Genomic DNA, 22,102 nt, shown 5'->3' on the forward strand with positions numbered 1-22,102 from the left:
TGAAGTCTGTTTTCTGCATTGTGTTCTCCAAGAATATCAAATAAGACTTCAGATCTTTGTTCTTCTTTCCATTGACTTGAGCATAGGACTTCTACAGGATAAACTCTAAGGTTGGCAGTTTCATTTCTTACACCCAGTAAGAAGCATAAAACTCATCTGTGCAGTAGACAAGTCTCAGATCGTAAAACCAAGCAATACAAATCTCACCACCTTAAAACTCTGAGGGCACACCAAGTTTTTAAACATTTATTTCTCCATAAACACAGATAACATGTACACTGAAGGAAATAGAACTGCTGGCAAAATAAAACATGCCGTGCACGAATGACTCTTGCACTGAGAAAAGGGAGTAAAGAAACAATTTAACCCAAATGTCCGCAGATAGCTCAGCGACGATGGTGTTAATACAGAACATGAAGTGGCTATTGCCAGCTGGTAGAGCTTCATGGCTTTCATGTAATTATATTTATTTAAATGTAGAGGTCTGAGGTCCAGTCTTCAACAGAGGTTGATAAACCAGGAGGTTCCACAGAAATTAAGTTTTAGAGCAATGTAACCAAGAGCAACGTAACCAAGAGCAACTGGGCAAAAGGAGCTCTGTTCTGCACATACTTGAGACAGCGTCCACCGTTCTCTAAGGCAAAGATCAGATAAAGCACATGAGAGGAAAGACTGCTAGGTCAGCGCTTTTCTAAATACAGAAGTACCTTCCCCCTCTCACTGTGGTTACCACAGTGTTCAGAAAATAATGAATCTTTGGCCCACCCTCCTCCTCTGACCGTACCACTACCTCCAGCTCACTGGGGTGACCTACAAACTGCATAACTTGATATTCAGAGTTATTATATTAAAAATACCTTGCCATTGTGTACAATAAATGGTTTACACTTAGGATTAGTTAATGGAGAAATATTTTAGCTCCTTTTGCTAAAGGGGCTTGCTTTGCTTGCAAGGTCGTTCAGAATAAGCTCCCTGAACTTTGAACCGTATCTGCAAAGGGAGATAAACAAGAGCTGTATAAATACCACAGCCCTTTTCCTCAAGCTGTTTTCTTCTGCAGCGGAGTTACGAGGATCTGCCAAGGAGTGGGGGGAGGAAAGGGTAAGTGTGCTGGTTTCACTGTGAAAGAGCTTCGTGACTTAATATTTGGCAGAGTGTCTGGCTGCTTCTTTGGCTGAAAAGGCTGACCGTGGAAATTTCCATTGCAAACCGACGAGAAAGTTGAAACCCGAAAAGAAGTATAACTCAGAGCAAAGCTCTCCTCTAGTTCATGGGAGGGTGAGACAGCTGTTGCTGGGCACCGTGTGCCAGTGCTGCAGAAGGCTGTACTGGAGTAGAAGGTGCCATAGGGGTTTGACGTGTTTATAATGGGTATAAAGGCTGGCAGCTTTCCAGATGGTTTAAAAAAGTAAAAAAAAAAAAAATGGCCCTGTTGATACGTATTGAGCCACAGTTTAATCTTCAAAGTGCTGTACCAAAAATCCTTTTGGTAGTATTTCAGGGAAGAAACTCTAGGAGCGGGTAGATTTCACAAATACTGTTGGCTTTACAGCATCTTGCTTTTGTTTTAAAAGATCAATTATTAAAACATTTTTGGGTTTTTTTAGATTATAACAAGATCGACAAAACGTGTTATTTATGAGAACTTAGTGTTTCCAAAACATTCTGTGTTTCCTCTCAGACTTTAATTAATGGTGAAATTATACAATTTCACAACATATTAAGGCAAAATTATTATATCAATGGAATAGAGGGAAAATATATTTGTAGAATTTTGCATATGCTTTGATTTTCATAAACATTAAATGGACTAGGTGTGGGTAGGAGGTTTTGCAAGGTCTGAGGAATCCTTAAACTCAGTTTTGATAGCCTGTTTTTGCAAAAATGTTTCAAGTGCCTGTGTTCTTAAGACATACTTATCAATGGGATCTAAATTCTACAGACTGACGTAAAAATCTGTAAGATTCTTTATTAAATATCTGCTAGGTTCTATAACACTTACTGTGTCCCAAAATACACCGTTGGAGTGAGTACTTTTATGTCAGTGGAATTACTCTGGAACTGGGAGTGAGCTGGTCTAGATTCTTACTGGTGTAAACCGGCTCGGCACAACTGAGCCACTTTAAAGTCATTGAGGTGTTAAAAACAGTCAAGAAGAAATTAGAAAGAGGAAGTAACAACGTAGTCCCGTTAGTAGCATTGAAAGAAATCCAGTTATTCTTAACGCTTTTTAACTGTTTGCATAAAACAACAACAATACATACTAGCTATTTATTACAGGGCAACACCATCACAAAATGAAATGGGTACAATCAAGCAGTAAGAAAAGTAACTCAGATTTATTCTTACCGATTTCTGTTGTAGTTTTGGGGGTTTTTCTTGGTGGGGTTTTTGGTGTTTTTTTGGTTTGGTTTTTGGTTTTTTTTGTTTTTTTTTTTTGAGGAGCCAACATCCTGCTGTGTTTCATTATGACAATTTCAGAGTCTGAACTTTGTTTAGGGATTGATTTAATTTTGTTTATTTTCTCCTTTTTCAGATAAAGCCCAGCCATGTGGGCAGGGCTGGGGCTAGTTCTGGCTCTCTGTCTCCTCCCAGGAGGAGGGGCAGAGATCCAGAATTGCAAGGAGCCCCCAGAATGGCGTATTGGGGAGGAAAACCCAATGCTGAACTCTAGGGGCTCAGTGACGGTGGTGGCTCTCCTCCAGGCTAGCTGATACTTGTGCCTGCTGCAGGCTTCCAGGTGAGTGTAAATTGCTTTCCTAGTTTTTGTTCAAAATATATGAGGTCAGGCTTTTTAATGCCATCCAAGGATAATACACGTGCCCAACTACAGATGCACTCAATGAACTGTAGGTTCCTCAGATGCTGCTATCCCAGCTGGCATGTGTGACCAGGAATGTTCTGTGCCAGTGGCTCAGGTTTATCTCTTGGCAACCTACTGATCATCTTCATACTGTATTTACAACATTTAAGTATGATCAACTTCACATTAATGAAACACAAAACACATGAAAATGCAACTGAAAAAGTTTCTCAAGACTGTGCTTCAGTTAACAACAGATGGTTAAGGTAGCAAAGATGCCAAATCCAAGAAACATTGTAATTCTCAGGCACCTGAAACACAGAGATCCATGACACGCATTTGTGTAACATCTATAGGGGAAAAAGAAAATAAAAATGTGCTTTTAATGTGCTTTACTAGCCGCTGTTCAGAGGTCCTAGATAAAAAAAAAGTCCAAAATATAAGGTAAAGACTGGCCTTTCAAAAAATTAATTAGGCACCCAAGGGAATCATCGGTGATAGATTTTTGTATAAGACCTGGGATGTTGGTGTGCTGGTTTCTAGAACCTACTTCTGTGGAGATGATTAGGTGTCATGACAGTAACAGCATCAAGAAAATAATTTTGAGCTGATCCAAAAAAGGAATTGCACGCAGTCCCTATCTTGGATTCATTTAGTGACTGTGAAATCACTTTAGTTTAAAAATTCATAGTACCAGTTTCAGAGATTTTAATCATTGTAATAACATCTTACATTCCCTCTCTAGGCTATGTAGCTTCATTCTATAATAGCCTTTGCAAGTTTCACAAGAACTAGATTTGAAAAAGTGGTGGTAAATCTCTGTCTCCATCAAAGTCAAAAGTACGCCTTGTGTTTGGCTTTCAGGGTAGTTGGCTTTGATTCTGTACAGTTTAGAAAGGTTTTAAAGAATCTTTCAAGCTCTTTCCTGAAACTTAACAAAAAAAGTTTTCTAGAGGAATTCAATAGGAAAGATACAAATGAAAATGAAAAAATCCCTCATGTTGTACAGCAAGATTGAGCAAAGCACTGTAGAGCAAAGAAAGACTTTTGTGATGGGATGCCAACGTGAAAGCCTTATAACTGCTAGACAGGTCTCACACATATCCTGTAGGAATCCTTTTGTCCCAGCTGCTGTAATATCTCTTTTCTGGCTATTATACAAAACAGCATGTCAAGATGAGTAGGAGAATGATTGGCTTTTTAGTGCAGGTTTGCTTTCTGGATTATTCAACGCCCTGCTGTATTTACAGTGTGCATTCTTTAACTGACTATGTAACAACACCCTCAGAATTTAAATAAAGACATTGGATGAACTGTTCATCCATGTACACCATGAAGGGCGTGAACAAACTGAAATACAAGCAACACTGAATTGATCTGAAATAGATGTCTGCTTTACTTGGTACTGCATTCTACTCACAAGGACAGGGCTCATGGCCTGTTAGCTATTGTAGAGTCTGGTATTGTTGACAGTCATGGCAAATTGCAAGAATGTTTTAATTCTGTTAGACTGTTGCCATGAAAAGTGGGAGAAAATAACATTCACTGTAAGAAAACAAGGTGGAGCACATTAACGCTTGTTTAACACTGCAAATCTTGTGATTCTCTTAATTATTTACGGTCTTGCTTCTTTACATTCTGCACTAGATTGGAGGACCTGCGAGTGAAGTTGGAGAATGAAGGACTGGTCAATATCTCATATGTCGTTGTCAACCATCAGGGAACTTCTTCCCAGAGGAAATTTCACCTACTGAAAGAAAGTGTTTCTGACTATATTACTGTCTACCAGCAAGATGAGCAGCAAGATGATGTCTGGACCACCTTAAATGGAAACAAAGATGACTTTCTCATCTATGACAGGTTTGTGTTTAGAGGGGAACACAGGAAATATTTGCATGTGTTTAGAATACAGATTTGTAAGCCTTTATATTATTTAATTGATTTGCAAATAACCTCATTACCTCATAACAAAGACACCACGATCAGCTTCTAAATTGCACTAAATAGAACACTTGCATTTACTGGAAAGAGGCTACAAAAGAAAGTTCTGCTTTTGCTTAAGTAAGTTTGGGAGAAGTAATTTTTCCTTTGTATTACCTTGGATTTATATTAATATAACTGAGCATAGAATGTGATAGCATGATTCTGGTCTTACACTTTTTTATTTTCAGACAACTATATTACATCTGTGCATGTGAAGATAGAATCATAAGGGAAAAGAATTTGAGTTCTCATGAAAACATTTTGACTGGAGTTGTTGAGAATGCCATGCAGCCATGTGGAAAAAATAGGTGGAAGTTAAAACTTTGGAAGATAGTAGCTTTTTGATTGTAAGATCATGGGACATTTATGTTTTGCCAGAACCAGTGATAACTTTTAAATTGAAATCCTGATTTTTCAGTCTTGATACGATGGCATGATCTTTAGGAAGTGATTGCATGTTAGAGCAGCAAATATGCGCAAGTATGGCAGGTTGCTGTCATATGACAGACAAACAGCCCATGGAGGGGCCCCAAATGCCTGGCCCACGGCATGTGAAGGGCTCTGTGCAGTTGACACATAGGATACACCTACACCATGAACTGATTTCACACTAATTTGGCCACAATCCATTACGGTTCTAGGGACCTAAATCCTTATTGAGCCTTTATTGGCAATGCATTCTATTCCTGTGGCTGGTCCTAGACGTGCTGCAGACATGTAGGGAGCTGAGGCTGGAGGTCTGTGCCCTGACATGGCAGGTGTGGTGCTAAACAAGGGGCACCTGGTACAACCTGTGCACTTGCTCCAGCTCCGTTGAACGTACAAGTCATGCAGTCAAGTGTATCCACAACACCCAAAGACAGTGAAGGGGTAAATGGGCGCTGTAAAAGCCCTCTCATGCACACTACTCAGTGATTCAAATGCTCTGCAATGTACATTCTGATCAAAATACGGGTTAGGTTGTGTTAAGATGCTCTTTGCAGGGATGTAACAACCACGTGGTGATTTGTACTGCTATGCAAATGATCTCCTTAATTTGCAAGATAGGTCTGTAATGATTGTACCTTCATTAGTCTAAATGCCACTGAACTAGAGGTTTCTACCAGTACAGTTATGACATCACCCAGAAATCACACTTCCCATTACTGACAGAGGCAGTGGAGTGGGCAAATGTTTGTAAGGCAGATACTGGTTTTGGCTGTAAACACCTTGCTCAGAAACACTCTCCATGGAAATGTATGGTGTGGGTGCATTGATGTGCGTATAAGCTATGATAAGAAGAGATACTTAATTTTAGGTATATGTCTATGTAACCACAAAGTTCTTTCTCTCCTTAGATGTGGCCGTCTTGTGTATCATCTGGGCCTACCCTATTCCTTCCTGTCTTTCCGATATGTAGAAGACTCTATTAAGATTGCATACTGTGAAAACAAGTGTGGAAACTGCTCCTACACGGTATTTTCTTGTTTCATTCTATATATACTAGGAAAGGAAACTGGATTTGATTTTGGAACTGTACAAAAAAGTTAGTATTTCAGTGTGATTAATCCAAAAAGAAGTGGTTTAGAATTTAGACATTTTATGTGTTTTGGTAGAGAGCTTCTAAACATTTTTCAAAGTTGATTAGGTCCAATTTACAATAGACTGATTATCTGAATTCTGGCCCTTGATAGAAATGGAAATGATTTTCAGAAATCGAAGTGCAATCTTGAAGGCTAAGTCCATTTCTGGAGTAGCTACGCTTTTTATTTGGGATGGATAGGCACATAACACACACTAATTTTTTTTTAAAAATCCTAGGACTGGTTTGAGTTACCATTACTTTTAGTTTACATTTAAACACAGTATACAATAGTTACTTTTAAAAAGTGATAATGCACGGTGACAAATTATTGTTACCATTATAAAAGGGTAGCACTGTTTTACATGTAACCACAGATCAGAACTACTCTAAGGATTATCAAAGCAGAATGAGAAGATCCCACATTTTTGATCCTATCATACAGTTTTCCAGCTAAATGTAGGACTTGGGCAGGCCATGTGAGGGATCCTAGAAAAAGAATACTACTTTTGCAATTAAAATTCCTCAAAACTTACATTGAGATACTTGGCTTATTATCAGTGGTGCTGTAAACCAAGGTTCTTTATGATACAGTCTTTCTCCAGCAAAGTAAAATAAATAATTTAAAACTGGGTTTCAGATTCAGAAAAAAGACTATAATAATACTTTACAACTAGTTTAATTAAATATAATGACTTGTATTTAATGCAAGCCTCTGTTTTGCAGGAACCAGATATTGATGGTGTATGTGAAAACATCACTAAGAAAGCAGATGAAGAGCCAACAGAGATAGAACCCAAACCAACAGGTCAACATTCACATCACCATCACCCACACAGACACAGACACCACCACCATCGCGAGGGCAGTCATCACTCCAAAAAAGGGAACCATCACATTCCTTCTGAAGCTCACAGACATCATTCTCACAGCAGTCAGCGTCATAGAGCTTTTGGCCATAACAGACATGACCACATAGGTAGTCACGAACCGGTAGACACTGTCCCTCCAGGAGAAAGTGTGGGAATTACACAAGATAAAAAGCTATGAAAAAAAGGGAAAACCAGCTGCAAAAACCTGTTAACCTGAAACTGGCAGACATCATCAGACACAGCTTCTAGTAGCTGATGCTGCCACTGTCGACACCTTTTGTTTGAAGAGCTAGGGAATTCTGTCACTTGACAGTGTCGTGGAGCACTTCCAAATTCCTGTAGGTGACATGGCCAGTTGTCAGCAGAGGACATCACTGAATCCTGACAGTGACGTCTGCATACTGCTGCCTGACAGTCACCAGCAGCAGGAGAAAGTGAACCTAGTGACACCTCACAGTGACAGGAAAAGGCAAAAAACTGAGCCTGAAAAACAAACTAAGCACCCAAAAAATGCAAGGGAGTCCTACTACCTAAATTCATATGGTTGTGAAAGTGGAAAATTTAGCAGATTGTTTTTATTGCCCCGGTTAAAAATTTTACTGACAGGTGTGTAGAGGTAAGATATTGCAAAGAAGTAGACTTCTAGAGCAGTGCTCTTAGAATTACAGAATACCTGTCAAATTCCATCAGTGAAAAGATTCACAATTTATAGGAATTTAAATGACCTGTAGTTTGTTTTTCAGTTGTAGTGGGAAGGTGTCTGCATTCCTGATTAATTTGTCTGTCTTGTTTCTCTCCCAATATTCTGCTTGCATTTGTGAGGACAGGAACGTAAACTATGACCTAGGGGTTCCTGTCTGATGTTTTGCAATCAAGAACAGAAGAAAACCAAAACAGATATTTTAATCATTTTTTATTAAGGTGGAATATATTCCAAAGTTGGCTTTTTTATTTTATTTTTTTTTTCCTAACCTGGGGATACAAAATATGCACAAGAAAAGCTTAGGGAACATGCCAAGATAACTTTTTCTCTTTTTATCTCAAATGTAAGATAGAGGCAGTAATTGCATTATTTTAAAAGAAGATTTACATGCTTAACTTTTGTGGCTTAGATATGGTATCAGGGTCCTTTACTACACACTACTACAGCTTGTAAAATCCCACTAAATCAGTAAGAGCATGCCTTAAGTGAGAAGCAGTATTAACAACTCTTCATAAAGAATCAGTATCAAGAAGAAGGAGGGGTGGAACAAATTTAATCTTGGTTTAATTGTTAACTTTGTTCATAACAATGCTGAATTTGATAATCTGTATTGATTAGTAAGGTATTATACCACTCACATTTGTATGTGTCTGTCTGTACCTTAGCATTCCTAACCTTTGATTAACTGAATTGAAGTAAAAATGTAGTTGTTTGAAGGATTCCTGAATGAAGAAGAGAATATTCAAGAAAGGAAAACTGCTTTGAAAGTGTACACCATAATTAATGATGGTTTAATAGGGAAATTATTACTCCTACAAAACCTGAATCTCTTTATTGTGAACACTGAAAAGCAAGAAAGTAGGCTTGAATATAAACAGAATGCATGTCTTTGGAATATTTGGCAAGAACGTTTTCAAATAAAAATATTCCGTATTCAGACCTTGTTTTTACTTCCTGGTGCACAGTTTTAAATACAATGTTATATTTCTCATTGTATGTACCACTGAAGTACTTTCTATTATTTACTCAAAATCGCCTCCGTTTGAGGTGCAGGTCTTGGCCTTTATTAAGACGTTGCTCTAGGTCTCTTATGGTGTTTCGAAGAATTTCAATTTCCTTGTTTTTCTCCTCCTGGAGATGCTGGAGTTTCTGTAAAAAAAATCAAAGGCTTTCATTGTTAAACACCATGTAGAACTATGTAACAGTACAATATGCTATTACTAATGAGAAATATTCTAATAGAATATTTTTCTTGGCATTTTATGTCACAAAATTATTTCCCTAGAATCCTATTTTTGTGAGACCCTAAGGTCCTAGCCTACAAACCAAATACTACATATATATAATTTATGTCAGTTCTATCTTAAGTTCCTGGCTTTTGTTATTGAACCTTGGCTGCATCAACATCAACACAGAGATGAAATTTGTTGTCTAGAGGTGGGAGGGATGTGTGGGAGAGTGAGTAAGATGGACCCATCAGGCATCAAAATCCATCCCAAACTCCATTTTTCTAGAGAACAAACCCAGCAAAACCCCAGGGAACAGCTGCTTCTGTTTGAAGCAGGCTGTAACACAATTTAGTATCTGCCCACAAGGGCTATTGAAGAACATACCCTTCGATAGATACTTTGTGGCAAGACAGAAGCATCTGAAAATGATTTTGTTGTTTTATTCTGAACTCTCGCTAATTTAGCATTGAACTGAAAGAACCAGGAAAAGACAAAACATTAAGAATCAACATGAAAAAAGCATGTTAAATAATAAAAGTATAATTTTGACTTTTTTTTTTTTTAAAAATTGGCTTTTGTACATGAAAACAGTAACAGCAAGTCTATCTACTATTTAATCCTCGGAAAATCAAGCTACTTAAGTTTATTTAAAAAATGATGCAATTACACGTCATGTTTCTTCAAAAAAAGCCTCAAAATATTGCAAAAAAAGTAAATAGTAGAAACATGATAAACCAAATACTTTTAGACAAACAATACAACTACTTAAAAAACTTACAGAAGGCTCTACAGCTGCTTGTGTGCTGGAGAAAATGCAGAGAATGCTAAAAATCTCTGAAGCCATCATCCTTCCCTCATCTTTAAAGGATAGCTAAGCCCATACACATTCACACCTCGTTTCTTTTTTGATATGTAAAAGGTTTGAATTATTTCCTGAATTGTTTCTGTTATGAGAGTGTTTTAAAGCCTGAGGCATGAAATACATGCTGAATTCTGTGATCTCTGCAGGATTAGAAATCTTAAAGCTCCTGGAAGTTCACAAAAAAAATACATCTTCCAGCATTTAGAAATTAAAAATAATAAAAATAAGCAGAAAACACTGGTGAACCTTTTTATAGCTCAAAAACTAGCAAACTTCTCAAAATAATATAACTTGAAATAAGAACACAGCAAACGTTGCTATTTACGGTAGGCAGATCTCGATTCCTGAGCAGAAGCGACACAGATACCATTATGGAAGGCAGCATAGGCAACTGATCTTTGTGAAGAGAAATTTAAGTTCCCTAGATTCCATCATATTAGTTTGTTAAATACTAACTAACATCTTTCACTACACTGTCTTTTGAAAGTTTACCCAATGCTCAATAGATCTTAAGTCAGTTCTGTAATGCATACCTCTATCTGCAGTTTAATTATTTCATTCTGTTTCTCTTCATTTTGAATTTTCAGCTGTCTAGTTAGTTCTAATATTTCCAGTTCTTTTTTCTCCTTCTGTTCTCTGTACTCCTCTTCTTTTAATTCAACTAGTAATACAGTACACAAAATATGATGATTATAGAATATGTATAGATGGAAAAATAACATAATTGTCCAAATATTAAAACTTTCTTGAACAAGTCAATATTTCACAAGACAACCATTTAATTCAAGCAAAAAACAATTCAAGCAATAAACATATGTTAAAACTACTTGAAAGCCAGTCTTCAGAGAACTTACATTGTTTTCTTATGTCACAATTCAACTGTGTTATTTCCAGTTTGTGGTCTTCCTCTTTGTTTTTTATTTCTGTCACAAGTTTCTCAATCTCATCTTTATATTCCTGTAAATATAAAAACTTTAATAAAAATCTTAAGGCTTCTGTGCTACTAGCCTTCTGCAAAGTACATTTCATGTAAGAATGTACAGTGCTCTACAAGTCACTTCTTGTTTTATTTGTGATCTAGTAAACGCAAAATGTCCAATTACTTTTTACACAATCTGTCTGAAGTGCATGGATGAAAAATACAGCCGATTTCATTGTATTACAGATACACAATACTCCTTTCCCCAGTCCAGGATATGATACAATGCTGCAGTTAGTTAAGTGATGACAGCTTTACTATTGTGGATTTTTGACTGTAAGAATGTATAACAAGAAGTCATATTTAAAGTATGCATTTTGTTAATATCACTTACACCAAAGATTCTACAACTTCATACTGGAAACAGAAGAAACACCAGTGATAGCAGCCGTAGTGATGCTGCTGACACTGATACTCAAGTGAAGAGTTTTTATTTTAAGTTTGTTCCAATAACTACTCCGGAATTAGCAAGGATGTGGCTGTAGCTGCCAGTGCAGAGATTCTTACTCCAAGCTCTTGTGGTGCCTTTTGACAAGGTAGGCAGCCACTCAGCACAGCCGTGCTTGGACACACCCACAAAGGTGGTTACTGCTTGGTGGTAATAGTATACATAGACATACTCAAGTCAGTGCCTTCAGGACAGCAACAGGAAGTTCCACCACGCCCATATGTGGATATTATCTATAGAATCATAATTTCCCCATGTTTTTGAGATGGCATTACTTATTTTATTCTCAAACTGTCAAGGTAACAGCTCTATTGGTATAAAAATTTAACTTTAGCTCAAACTTCGTACAAATACTGGCAATGAAAATCAGCAGTAGGATTCATAGTCCTATACAGTCAACATATCTGCAGTCATAGCACAAGCAAAAAGTAGAGAGATGGTAAATGGAATTGATTATCACAGAGGTAAAAGATAGAGATTTATTACCTTCATAATATTTACTCCCAAAGAAACTCTAGACAAAATTCAGACAATTCTTGATTCTCCTGCAGTACAACTGACATAACAAATATCAAAACCTTATTTCCAAATAAAAATTTATTTCAATGCAAGGGATTAGACTTGAGGATGTAAAGTTCAATTTAAACCTAAATACAGTTAAAAAACTTAGTTTTAACACTTAGTTTTGTACTCTTAGTCCCTCTAACAAATTCTCATATTGATACTGAAGTTAGAACAACTCTTCTCTTTTACACCCAAGAAGTGTTAGGAGAAGTGCAACAATAATGGTATCAGTAGCAAATCTGAGAATGTAAAGATATATGAACTGCTACATTAGAGATAAAATATTATTCCTCTGTCTAAAGAATGATCATTTGTGACTTGCCTGTTCACAAGCCTTTAACTTCTCTTCCAAGATGTGAACGGTACCCTTCAGTCTATCATTTTCATCTACATAAATAAAAAAACTATATGATACACCAGAAGTACACTTTGACAGTGTTACTAGCGTGGAAGTAGAATAAGGAAATTACTTTCATTTTTTCACTTGTCTGAACTTTAAGAAACTTTTTTGTAGACATGATAATCATAACTTATAGAACTCATAATCTCAGTCTCCATTTTATTTAAAAAGAAAATTCATAGTTTAAACACAATATTTGACAGGTCTTACTACTTTCAACAGTATTTTAGCCTTCTGAAAACTGATTAAAAAAATCTAGCTGCAAAGTTCTTTGTCTCAGAAATTATCATGTCTACAGCAGTTTTGAATTAGAAGATGCAACTTTTAAAGTACTTTTTTCCCAAAGCTCAGAAAGTAGTATATAAAAACCAGAATTTAGAAAAAGCCGATAATGCTTTTTTTTGACTATTGAAAGTCATTTTGATTATTAAAAGCAGCCCTATACTTCCAATTTTCAGAGATTTATTAATATTTACACTAACATGTCTTGAACACACAAGGGCTATAAAATTAACTGCATGGTATACAGATAAATTCTGGCACAAAGATATAGCAAATATTTATGTATTTTATTTTAGAATAGCAATGAGTGTTTGGCAAGTATTTATGGATAAGAGTGAAAGTCTTAGCAACATTAAACTGAGGATTAAGACTCTAGTTTTATGAAGTAATAAAACGTATGCATAAACACTTTGATAGTCTATGGTTCAATAGCTGAATGATACTTTCTTGCTTTCTGTAAAATTGCCTGTGGTATGCTGAAATAAAGTCCAACTATTAATTAAAAAACCTCACTGAGGCAGAACTTCTACACATGGATTCTAGGTAGGATAATAGCAACAGACATTCATTAAGCATACAGTCCACCAAAATCTGCACAGGGTTGATTTTAGATATATTTTTTCCCCTTTCTATTTGGCTGCCACTGAGTTTCTCTGAAAAATAAACAGTAAATATAAACAAACAAAAAAAAGCCTGCTAATTCTAAATTACAGCATAGTACAGTATATGTAAGAACAATTTTGTGTTTACCTTTCACATTACATTGGTTTTCAATGGTTTGTGTGAGACCTTTTATCACATTCTGTAGAGTAGCACATTCTAAAAGAAATAAAAAATCCAGTATTTTTAAACAATTTCTTAATAATTTTAATTTTATATTTTGTTTATAAATATTTCTCAAATATTTTATAATTATCTGAATTAAACATTAGTCTGAATCTGCTTATTGACTACAGAAATAATTCATATTATTACATGGTTACTGCTTAATTTTAGCTTTTACTTTGATGATACATTAAAAACAATTTTATCAATAAATATGATCAATTTCATAAAACTATTTCATTTCTGGTTCTAGCCAGAAAACAAGGATGTTACTGCTATTTGGGAAATAATGGAGGTTTTCCATATCAGCATTGCAGCAATTTGATATAATTAATGAAAATGAAGCTTACTTTCCTGACAGCATATTTGCCAAGACCAACATTATCCACCCACCGCTTTTTCTCACCTCCTTTTTAGTTCGTATTCAAATTCATCTTGCTGCTCTACATAAATGTGAAGATTTAGAATATGCTCCTAGATCCCTATTATCTCATCTTAAACAAAGCCATTATATGTGAGCATGTGTATAAGCATGCAACTTGTTATCAGTTTACATATTTGTATTTTATAATTTTACTTTTAATATTTGAACACCATATGGACTGCCTGTAATAAAACATCTGGTCTTCATTAAATGCTATTTTTATCCCTTTTGTTCTTTGCAACCTTGTCAGTACTGTTATAAAATATTCTAAGACTGGGAAGACTGAGGACACTAAAACTGAGATTGCTTACTCTTAAAACTTTTCTTTCTATTACCAGAACAGCGCTCAATTTCTGCATTTAAGTAACTTTTAATTTCTGCAGCAGATAAAGTATGCTAAATAACAGCTACATGTCTCAGAAGACTAAAGCTCTGTTGAAAACTGCAGATCCTATAATTAAGAATATGTTACAAAATAATAGAGTCGGGAAGATTAATTAAGCTCAGAGATTCAGTTTTCCAGTCAATCTTTTTGACCTTTCGTCTATTCTTCCGTCAAGTCGGCTTTTCATTTGGCCGAGAACGCTAGCCCGCTGCACTCTCCTATTCTATGCTTCCAAAAAAACAGTAGAGGGCACACGAACAGCACAGAAACATTGCTTCCCCTCAGTTCCTGTACTGGCTCAAAACGACTTGCGGAGAAGTCCTATTCAAAGTCGCAAGCATTAGGCTAGCATGCCCATTTGAACTAACTAATTCTACTAAAAATTTCCTTGCAAATGTATAGAAATAAACAAAACTGCCTGTAATTCGGGCGCAAATTGGAAAGACATCCATGTATTTGAGCAAACAACAGTACAGCAGCTAGTTTTACAATGAATCTCAGCATTCTAAGCGCAAGCCACTCATTTGTCCGGTCCCAAGAACATCTGCTTATCTCCCTTATTTTTAAAGGACATATCTTGGAAAATTCCTTATGTAGTTACAGCTGTGACTGATGAAAAAAATTCCTGGGAACTCACAGGTTTTGCTTACCTACATTAAAGACAAAAAAGAAAAACATGGTTGCAGGTTTGTGCATCACCTACATAGCATTTAAAATTGATTTTGCATGGCTCCTTCCCTGTAAAGAATATTCCCTACATGCAAAAAGACTCAACAGCCCAAATGCTTTTTTCCCTGTTTAATATCTATAGTTTGTTGCAGTTTCTTCCATCTGCATTTATAATTGAAGCCATTGGAGTTTTTTAACACGGCAATTAAAGCAACGCCTTTTTCCTTTAACACCTTTGAAACAATCAGTCAACAAATACGTAGTCCTGAGGATGTGTACACTACCATAAGAATTCCACAGTGGGCTTTCTTTTAAAAAACTACAGTAAATTTTAGTTCAGAATCGTAGCCTGCACCACAAGAATGCATTTAGTCACTACAGAAAAACTTCAGAGCAGAAAATAAGAATGCCAGACGTGTGTCTGTTTTAAGTGGATGGTCAATAATTTACACTACACAAAAACTGTGGTCCTGAACCTCACCTTTACTAAGCAAAGAACATATCAAGACAAAACAAAGCTCGTTTATGACCTTTCAGAACACGGATACAGCTGCCCAGTTGCTCATCTTCTCCTACCTTACCTTTGGTTAAAGTGTTTCATTGCTCTCTTCCTGGAGTTTTAGGCTTCTTTCTTCCTTTGCATTTCCTTCAGAATTCCCAGTCTTACCTTAAACAATTCTAGAGAGAAACTTCTGACAATCAAGGACATCAAGGAGGCCTCAGGTTCTCATTTACATGTGTTCGGGATTTCTTGGGGTGTGAAATGCTGTTCCTATTTCTGTTTCTCACACTAACCAAGAGTTCTTCAGCCAGTATAAAATTCCACTTCCTCTACCCCACTGTCACTAGCCACAAACCCTTCACAGCAGGCAGAACAACAGCTTTTCCTTCCATAGGGCTTTTTCTGCCCCTCTGTTTATTTGGAATCATGGGTGAATGAACCATGCACCAGCACATGGTGTCTCATTTTAACTTAGCTACTCTGTGAATTGCCTTGAGGTCTAACAATGACCTTTACATCCTAAGGCTGAGCTGTTTACCTAGCCTGTAAATTCATTTGCTTTTGTGTTAAACTTGTCATAGGATGAACTTTAGAATGCTCTTCAACTTGAAAGTGTACATCATGACTGTGTGCTGACACTGTTCATCAAGAAATTGACATAGCAGTCCAAATCCAGCCATTGTTGTTGCCCTTGGCCCAAAGGATATTTTCAGGAAATGTGGCTGAGCTGGGTTCTAGGGAGCAGCCTGGCTAGGATAAATCTTTTATTCCAAGCCACAGTTGGCAGAATAACTGTATAAAAGCCAGTCTCGTAACTAGAGTCTGCTAGGATAACTGGCTAGATTAAGAGGAAGTATCACTGCCACCTTTGGTCTCTTGCACCTTCTCTGGTTTTGCATAGGACCCCTCTATAACCTCATCAAAATAATAAAGAGTGTTTTTTTAACCACACAGTGGTCTGACTTTCAAGTAGGTTTTACAAAGAATTGAACTATTACACACTACACTTAGTGCCCTTGATTCTCAATACACAATATGCTATTACTTCTCCTGAAGGGTCAATGTTGCAAGAGAAGTCAATAAAGGTGCAAAGACCATTTCTACCCATTTCAAAATGAAAAAAAAAAAAAGTGAAATGCTTTGGAAACATTATATACTCAGTATAATTTATAATCACCACACCAAGTGTAATGTCCTCTTGAAATATTTTTAATATTACAGTCACTGCTGATCTCCAGTAATGTCATAGCTGAAGGCTCATCTGACAGGATCCACTGCAGGTTATAGCAATTTACTGCTCAAGATATTTTGTGAAACTCTGCTTTCTGATCACCACAAATGAATACAGTTCAAAAATAAATACTAATAAGCACTTCGTGCCATGACACTTTGAGTGTTTACCTTACTGGTAAGCTCGTTAGCCTAATAAAACAGTTATGACAACTGTTGTAACTATATACATGTATCTTTCTATATACGTTCTGCCCCTTTGACATCTCTCATTTACTTTTTACTTCTTTATCATCAAGTAGCTTTCAGAACCACCTCTTGTTAGACTCAAGTTGTTCCAAATTCCTGCTTTTCACTTTTTTTAATTGCAGCTACTAACAGCTCTGCAATCTCTCTTCATGATCAGAAACCTTGGCTTCCAATAAGTCTGCCTCCTATCTATCCCTGTATGAATTTGTACAACTATTATGACTTCAATATTATTAAGATTTCTTTTCCTGACTATCCCTGCTGCTAAAACTTTAGTTCATATTTCATGCTGATTGCTGTGATATTTTTATTTGGACTTTTGCCAGCCACAATTTTTTTCCTATAGTGTGTTTCAAAACAGCTCCAGAGGTCGTTCTTTTCACTTATATTAGCATAACTATCTTCTCAAATAATTTCCTTCTTATCTCACTGAATTAAGGCAATTCTATTTACAAAACTCACATCTCTTCTGATTTTCATCTATTTTCATTACATTCTACATCCACAATCCTTGGTGCAGTCATCCCAGCTCTGATTTCCTGAGTTGTTTCTTTTATTTTCTCTGGTATCTTTGATCTCACAGGTTTAAAGCCAAGAATAATTTCTTATTTTTGCCCACCTTTTCCTTTTTTTAAAATCTATTTTTATAAACCCTCTCCCCTATGCTTTTGTCAATAATGAGCCCTCTTGATCCGTTTCTGAATGACTGTTCTGCGTTGTCTAATTTTTCTAACCTTTTTAGACTAATCTGTATTTCTGCTATCCACAAGCTTCTGTGGAATTGATATAACAACTTTGTTTTGTAATGTATGGAAAAATTTCTCCTTCTGTTTGCTTTAAATCAATCAAAAAGTTTAACTTCCATCTAGTTCTCCTACTACAAGAAAAAATGAATAGTCATTCCCTATGCACTTTCTCTATGCCATTCATAATTTTACAGCTCTGAGTCACATCAGCCCTCTTCTTTCTCTTCAGGCTGAAAAGTTTCCTGTCAGCTTAAGGCCTTCTTTCAGATTTTCCAAAATTGTAACCAGATCTATGAGGGTCCCAAGTCCATTCTCCTCCAGCCACCTTCTGGGTGTTTGGCTGGACTCAAAGCCAACATAGAAACTGAGTACAGCTAGTGATCTTGAGCTGTTAGAAGAAGGCTTGAAGGAGATACAGAAATGGCTGCCCCTGCGTCCCTTGGCAGCTGTTTTTAAGCTGAGGCTTTTGCCCTTGGCCTACCTTAAGCTATACTGCAGCTGTGTTGCAGCCACATATCATGTAGATCTAGGCCCTGGACATGACGTAGGGAGTGACTTCTTGGCTTGACTGCAGACTTGCCTCATCACTGGGGACCTGCTAACAAACACTAGACCATGTCTGGCCCTTGTTACTGAAACTCATCCTGACTCCTGTTTTGACCTTGGTCCTATTCCATCACTACGTACTTGTTTGGTAATATGGAATTCTGGCTAGCTCTGGCAGCCCTCACCGGGCCTGCATCACGATGGTGGGAGTGAGTCTTAGCTGGTGAAGCCCCTGCTTCTGTGGGCCTCGTTACATGACTGGTTCCTGACTCCCAGACCCTTGCCCCTCCCTTACAATACCAAACCTTGTCACCTTCCCCGTTACCTTTTCTAGTTCTGGTGTGTCTATTTGGAAATGTGAGGACCAGAACAGTACACAAAAATTATGGACTTTACAGGAACATGCTGTTTATTTCTCTGCTTCTTCCACAATCAAGCCTTTGCACAATCTGCTTCTTTGACCTGATATTTTCAGAGAAATGTCCAGAATGACACTAAGATCTCCTTCCTGAGAAGCAACCAACTAGGGCCAGCCACTGTTTATATATGATGCTTCCCAAATGCACTGCTACTAGTTTTCATCTCCACTTTTTATCACTTGTCATTCTGTATGAGATTCTTGGCAGAACTAAACAGATTAGTACATTAGCAAGCTTCACTCACTCACTCACTCACTCACTCACTCACTCACTCACTCACTCACTCACTTTTCGAAATTATTTTTGGATTATGCTAAATTATTCAAGTCCCAGCAAATACCGAAGAGAAACCAAAGGATAATCTCACTCCAGCATCAAACTAAGTTTATTCCTACCCTGTTCTCTAACTTCTAGCAAGCTGACTTTTCAGAACCAAAGTTCTATGAAAAGATGCACCTTTCAGCAACTCCACAAACTACAGAAGGATAAGCAACCACAAATCTATGCTAAGTAGGAGATTTTCTCTTTAATTCCTCTTTTATTTGGCAACTTTTTTGTTACAATGTGGAAGCTTGTAATTCCCACCTATAAAATAGTAAATGCCATTTCATTATCTAGATTCCATTGAACAGCTGAATCCTTGTATTAACTACTATTGCTATTCATAACTATTTAGCACCATAATGACACCTGCTATACAAAGTAAAAGAAAAACAATTAAAACAGATCACAGTAAAGCTGACATTAACACAAGCATAGCCTAAGGAATAAACTTAGAAAAGTGGTGTCAGCCTAATTGAACTCAACCTTGAAGGATTATAATGCTATTCCTTACACTTTATAACCAAATTGGAAACGTCACTTAGATAAAATCTTGATGGTGACATTATAAACACAAAATGAGCTGTCACATTGTTTAATCTGACCTATTCAGGGATTATATCTCACACAGGTAAGAAGAATAATCACTTTGGACAGCTTTTTAGTCCTTGAGGAGTTAAACAAATGCCTAGACACAACAAAACATTGAGATTCCATCAATACCCAGGGTCCTTACACAATCCATTTATATGAGCAAAATTTGGATCCCAATCAGCATGGTACAGGGAAAATATATTAAAAAATATATTAAAAAAACCCAAACTGGGCTATCAGATTCTTCCTAAACAAACCAAAATGCACAAGCAACTAAGATATAATTCTCTACATCATCTTGGAGCACCAGTCCCTCCAGTCTGGCACGCCTTCTCCAATTACAGGTAAGCTCTGACATTTCAGAAGGCAGCAAAATACATATTCAGGAATGCATCTGGCTAATTTCTCATTGGGCAAAGCATTTCTGGTGACCAGGTAAATTGTTATATTGATACCCATGGAATAGCTCAGCTGGGGGCACAACAGTGTCAGTGCTGACCATACTAGTCCCAGATGTTGACCCTATTCTTCTATACAGACATCTGAGCTGCTTATGGATTAACATAACTCACAAGATAGCACTTCAAGAAAAACTACTGATGTCAGTTTGCTGAAAAATGTTGGCTTTATAAACAGTGGGAGTTCACTAGAAGCTCAAGTGAAAGGTAAACATTTGGCATAATGACAAGGTAAATAATTGGCACAACATCAACAGGTATACCAAACTCATTTGATCCTCTCCCTTTCCCTGCTAACACTTGTTTCCCTGAAAAAGGATATAACAGTACCTAAAGAAAAACAGTAGAGGAAAAAATGAATGAAAATACAAAAGGAAAGATTTTCTTTCATAGGTACTGCATGCACTCAAAAATCCCTTAAAGTGGACAGATATTAACATCATGGGAAAATAGTTACTTTAATGCAGTTCTCTAGATATGCTTGTGGATTAAAGTTTATGCAAATGAGATGGACTCTATTACATGATCCAAGATTAAGCATCACTGCTATTTACACAGTATCTCAGATTCTTGATACTATAGTTTTGTATTTTGTAAGACTGAAAATAATGGAAGTATTTCTCAGAACTTCCTGAACATGTGCAAAACCCATACCATTTTTTAAAAAGTGACCTACCTTCTTTTACTGATTCTTCTTTTGATTGACTTAATGTTAATAGCCTGTTACATTTTTCCAGCTTAAGAACCAGTAAGTTATTTGCTTCATTAATTTCGGATATTTTCTAGAAAATTGGAAAATACTTATTACATATTAATATATGTATCTCAGTATATCTCTTGATTTATGTTTTAAATCTTGATTTTTAAATTAATATATTTTTTAACAATTTCACAACACTGCAGTCACAAACCTGTATAATTTGCCATTACTTAGAAGACTAATGCGAGTCTTGTGAGTGTAGGCTATTTGAGTCTACTCTGCAGCACTGAGTGCCAACTTACGTCCCTAGTTATAAACTGGTTTCTTCTCAGTTCTGTAGTCCACAGTCTTGATCAATCTTCAGCCAGGTTCTTTCTACCACTTTACACACGAGGGTGTCAATGACCTCACTTAGCACCAACATGAGTGATGAGTGCAAATAGGAATCGGTACAACATGCTTTTTCCATGAGAAGGGCTAAATTTATTTTGGGTACCTTTTTTATATTATCTCTGGTATGGTTTTACTGCTCAGGAAATCACCACAGGACTGGACAAAATGGGTCTAACTAATGTATAAGTAAGATAAAGAGAGCTCAATGCATATGGAATATAAGAACAGATGCTCCTGCTTTGGTAATGACACTTTCTTAGAACAAGGATCAATTTCTGAAAGGATAGTCCAGCAAAGCTGTGTGACACTGTTGTCTTAAATAGCAGCATCTAATACAAAGTGACACTTCCTAAGAAGTGGCTTTTTGCCTTTTCCTGAGAAGCCAAAATTGGCCTCTGCACCACTACAGTTCTAGCACAGAAACAGAGGCTTCCCAGGCTCCACGGAAGTCACTCGTCACACCAAGAGACAGTCACTATGAACACCTTCCAAAGAAAGCTGGTATTAAGGGCATGTTAATAAAGAATAAACTGACATCCCTTAGAAGAAATTTTCACTTTAAAAGCTTATTAAAAGGTCACAAAATATTTATAGACATCAGTTGTCGTATGTTTTACCTTCTTCACTTACTTTTTCTATCTCCGAAAAGTTATCCAAAAGTCTGTCAAGGTTCACCACGGTGGTTTTCTTCATTGTTTCTTCATGGCTATGATTCATTTATTTCTGGACTGCATAATCCAATGACCACTGTACCTATAAAAAACAGATCTACGAATTAATGTATTTCTCATTCGTATTATGTCAAAAGATTTCACATGCACACATGAAGCTGAACAAATAACATCTTTTTAAATTAAAATTATTTTCTGCAGGTGAAGCTGAACTTCAAGCAACCTAAGATCTTCCATTTCTAGGAAACGCAGTGAATATCAGAAAGCCCAAGCAAAACCTGTCA

At 36.7% G+C, this 22,102-nt stretch overlaps 2 protein-coding genes across 2 annotated transcripts; one reads left to right on the forward strand and one right to left on the reverse strand.

Annotated features, from left to right (window-relative positions):
* Positions 1-948: 948 nt before the first annotated feature.
* SELENOP (selenoprotein P) lies at positions 949-8,859 on the forward strand. The gene is made up of 5 exons (XM_069880124.1): positions 949-1,101; positions 2,537-2,740; positions 4,451-4,663; positions 6,124-6,241; positions 7,074-8,859. Exons 2-5 carry the CDS (start codon positions 2,550-2,552, stop codon positions 7,716-7,718), a joined length of 1,167 nt encoding a protein of 388 aa, XP_069736225.1. The 5' UTR covers positions 949-1,101; positions 2,537-2,549; the 3' UTR covers positions 7,719-8,859.
* Positions 8,860-8,948: 89 nt separating this feature from the next.
* CCDC152 (coiled-coil domain containing 152) lies at positions 8,949-21,864 on the reverse strand. The gene is made up of 8 exons (XM_069881177.1): positions 21,778-21,864; positions 20,731-20,836; positions 13,437-13,505; positions 12,327-12,391; positions 10,868-10,970; positions 10,547-10,674; positions 9,515-9,622; positions 8,949-9,071 (listed from the first exon to the last, which is right to left on the reverse strand). The coding sequence occupies exons 1-8, from the start codon at positions 21,862-21,864 to the stop codon at positions 8,949-8,951; spliced, it is 789 nt and encodes a 262-aa protein (XP_069737278.1).
* Positions 21,865-22,102: the final 238 nt, after the last annotated feature.

This window comes from Phaenicophaeus curvirostris, chromosome Z (genome assembly GCF_032191515.1).
Source record: "Phaenicophaeus curvirostris isolate KB17595 chromosome Z, BPBGC_Pcur_1.0, whole genome shotgun sequence".
Taxonomy (NCBI): Eukaryota; Metazoa; Chordata; class Aves; order Cuculiformes; family Cuculidae; genus Phaenicophaeus; species Phaenicophaeus curvirostris.

Coding starts and splice junctions, on each gene's coding strand:
- CCDC152 (XM_069881177.1), bottom strand. CDS start 21,864: ATGAATCATAGCCATGAAGAAACAATGAAGAAAACCACCGTGGTGAAC. Junction 10,971..12,326: donor AGTTAAAGGCTTGTGAACAG/GCAAGTCACAAA, acceptor TTATATTTACAG/GAATATAAAGATGAGATTGA. Junction 9,072..9,514: donor TATGTTCTTCAATAGCCCTT/GTGGGCAGATAC, acceptor TTTTTTTTACAG/AAACTCCAGCATCTCCAGGA.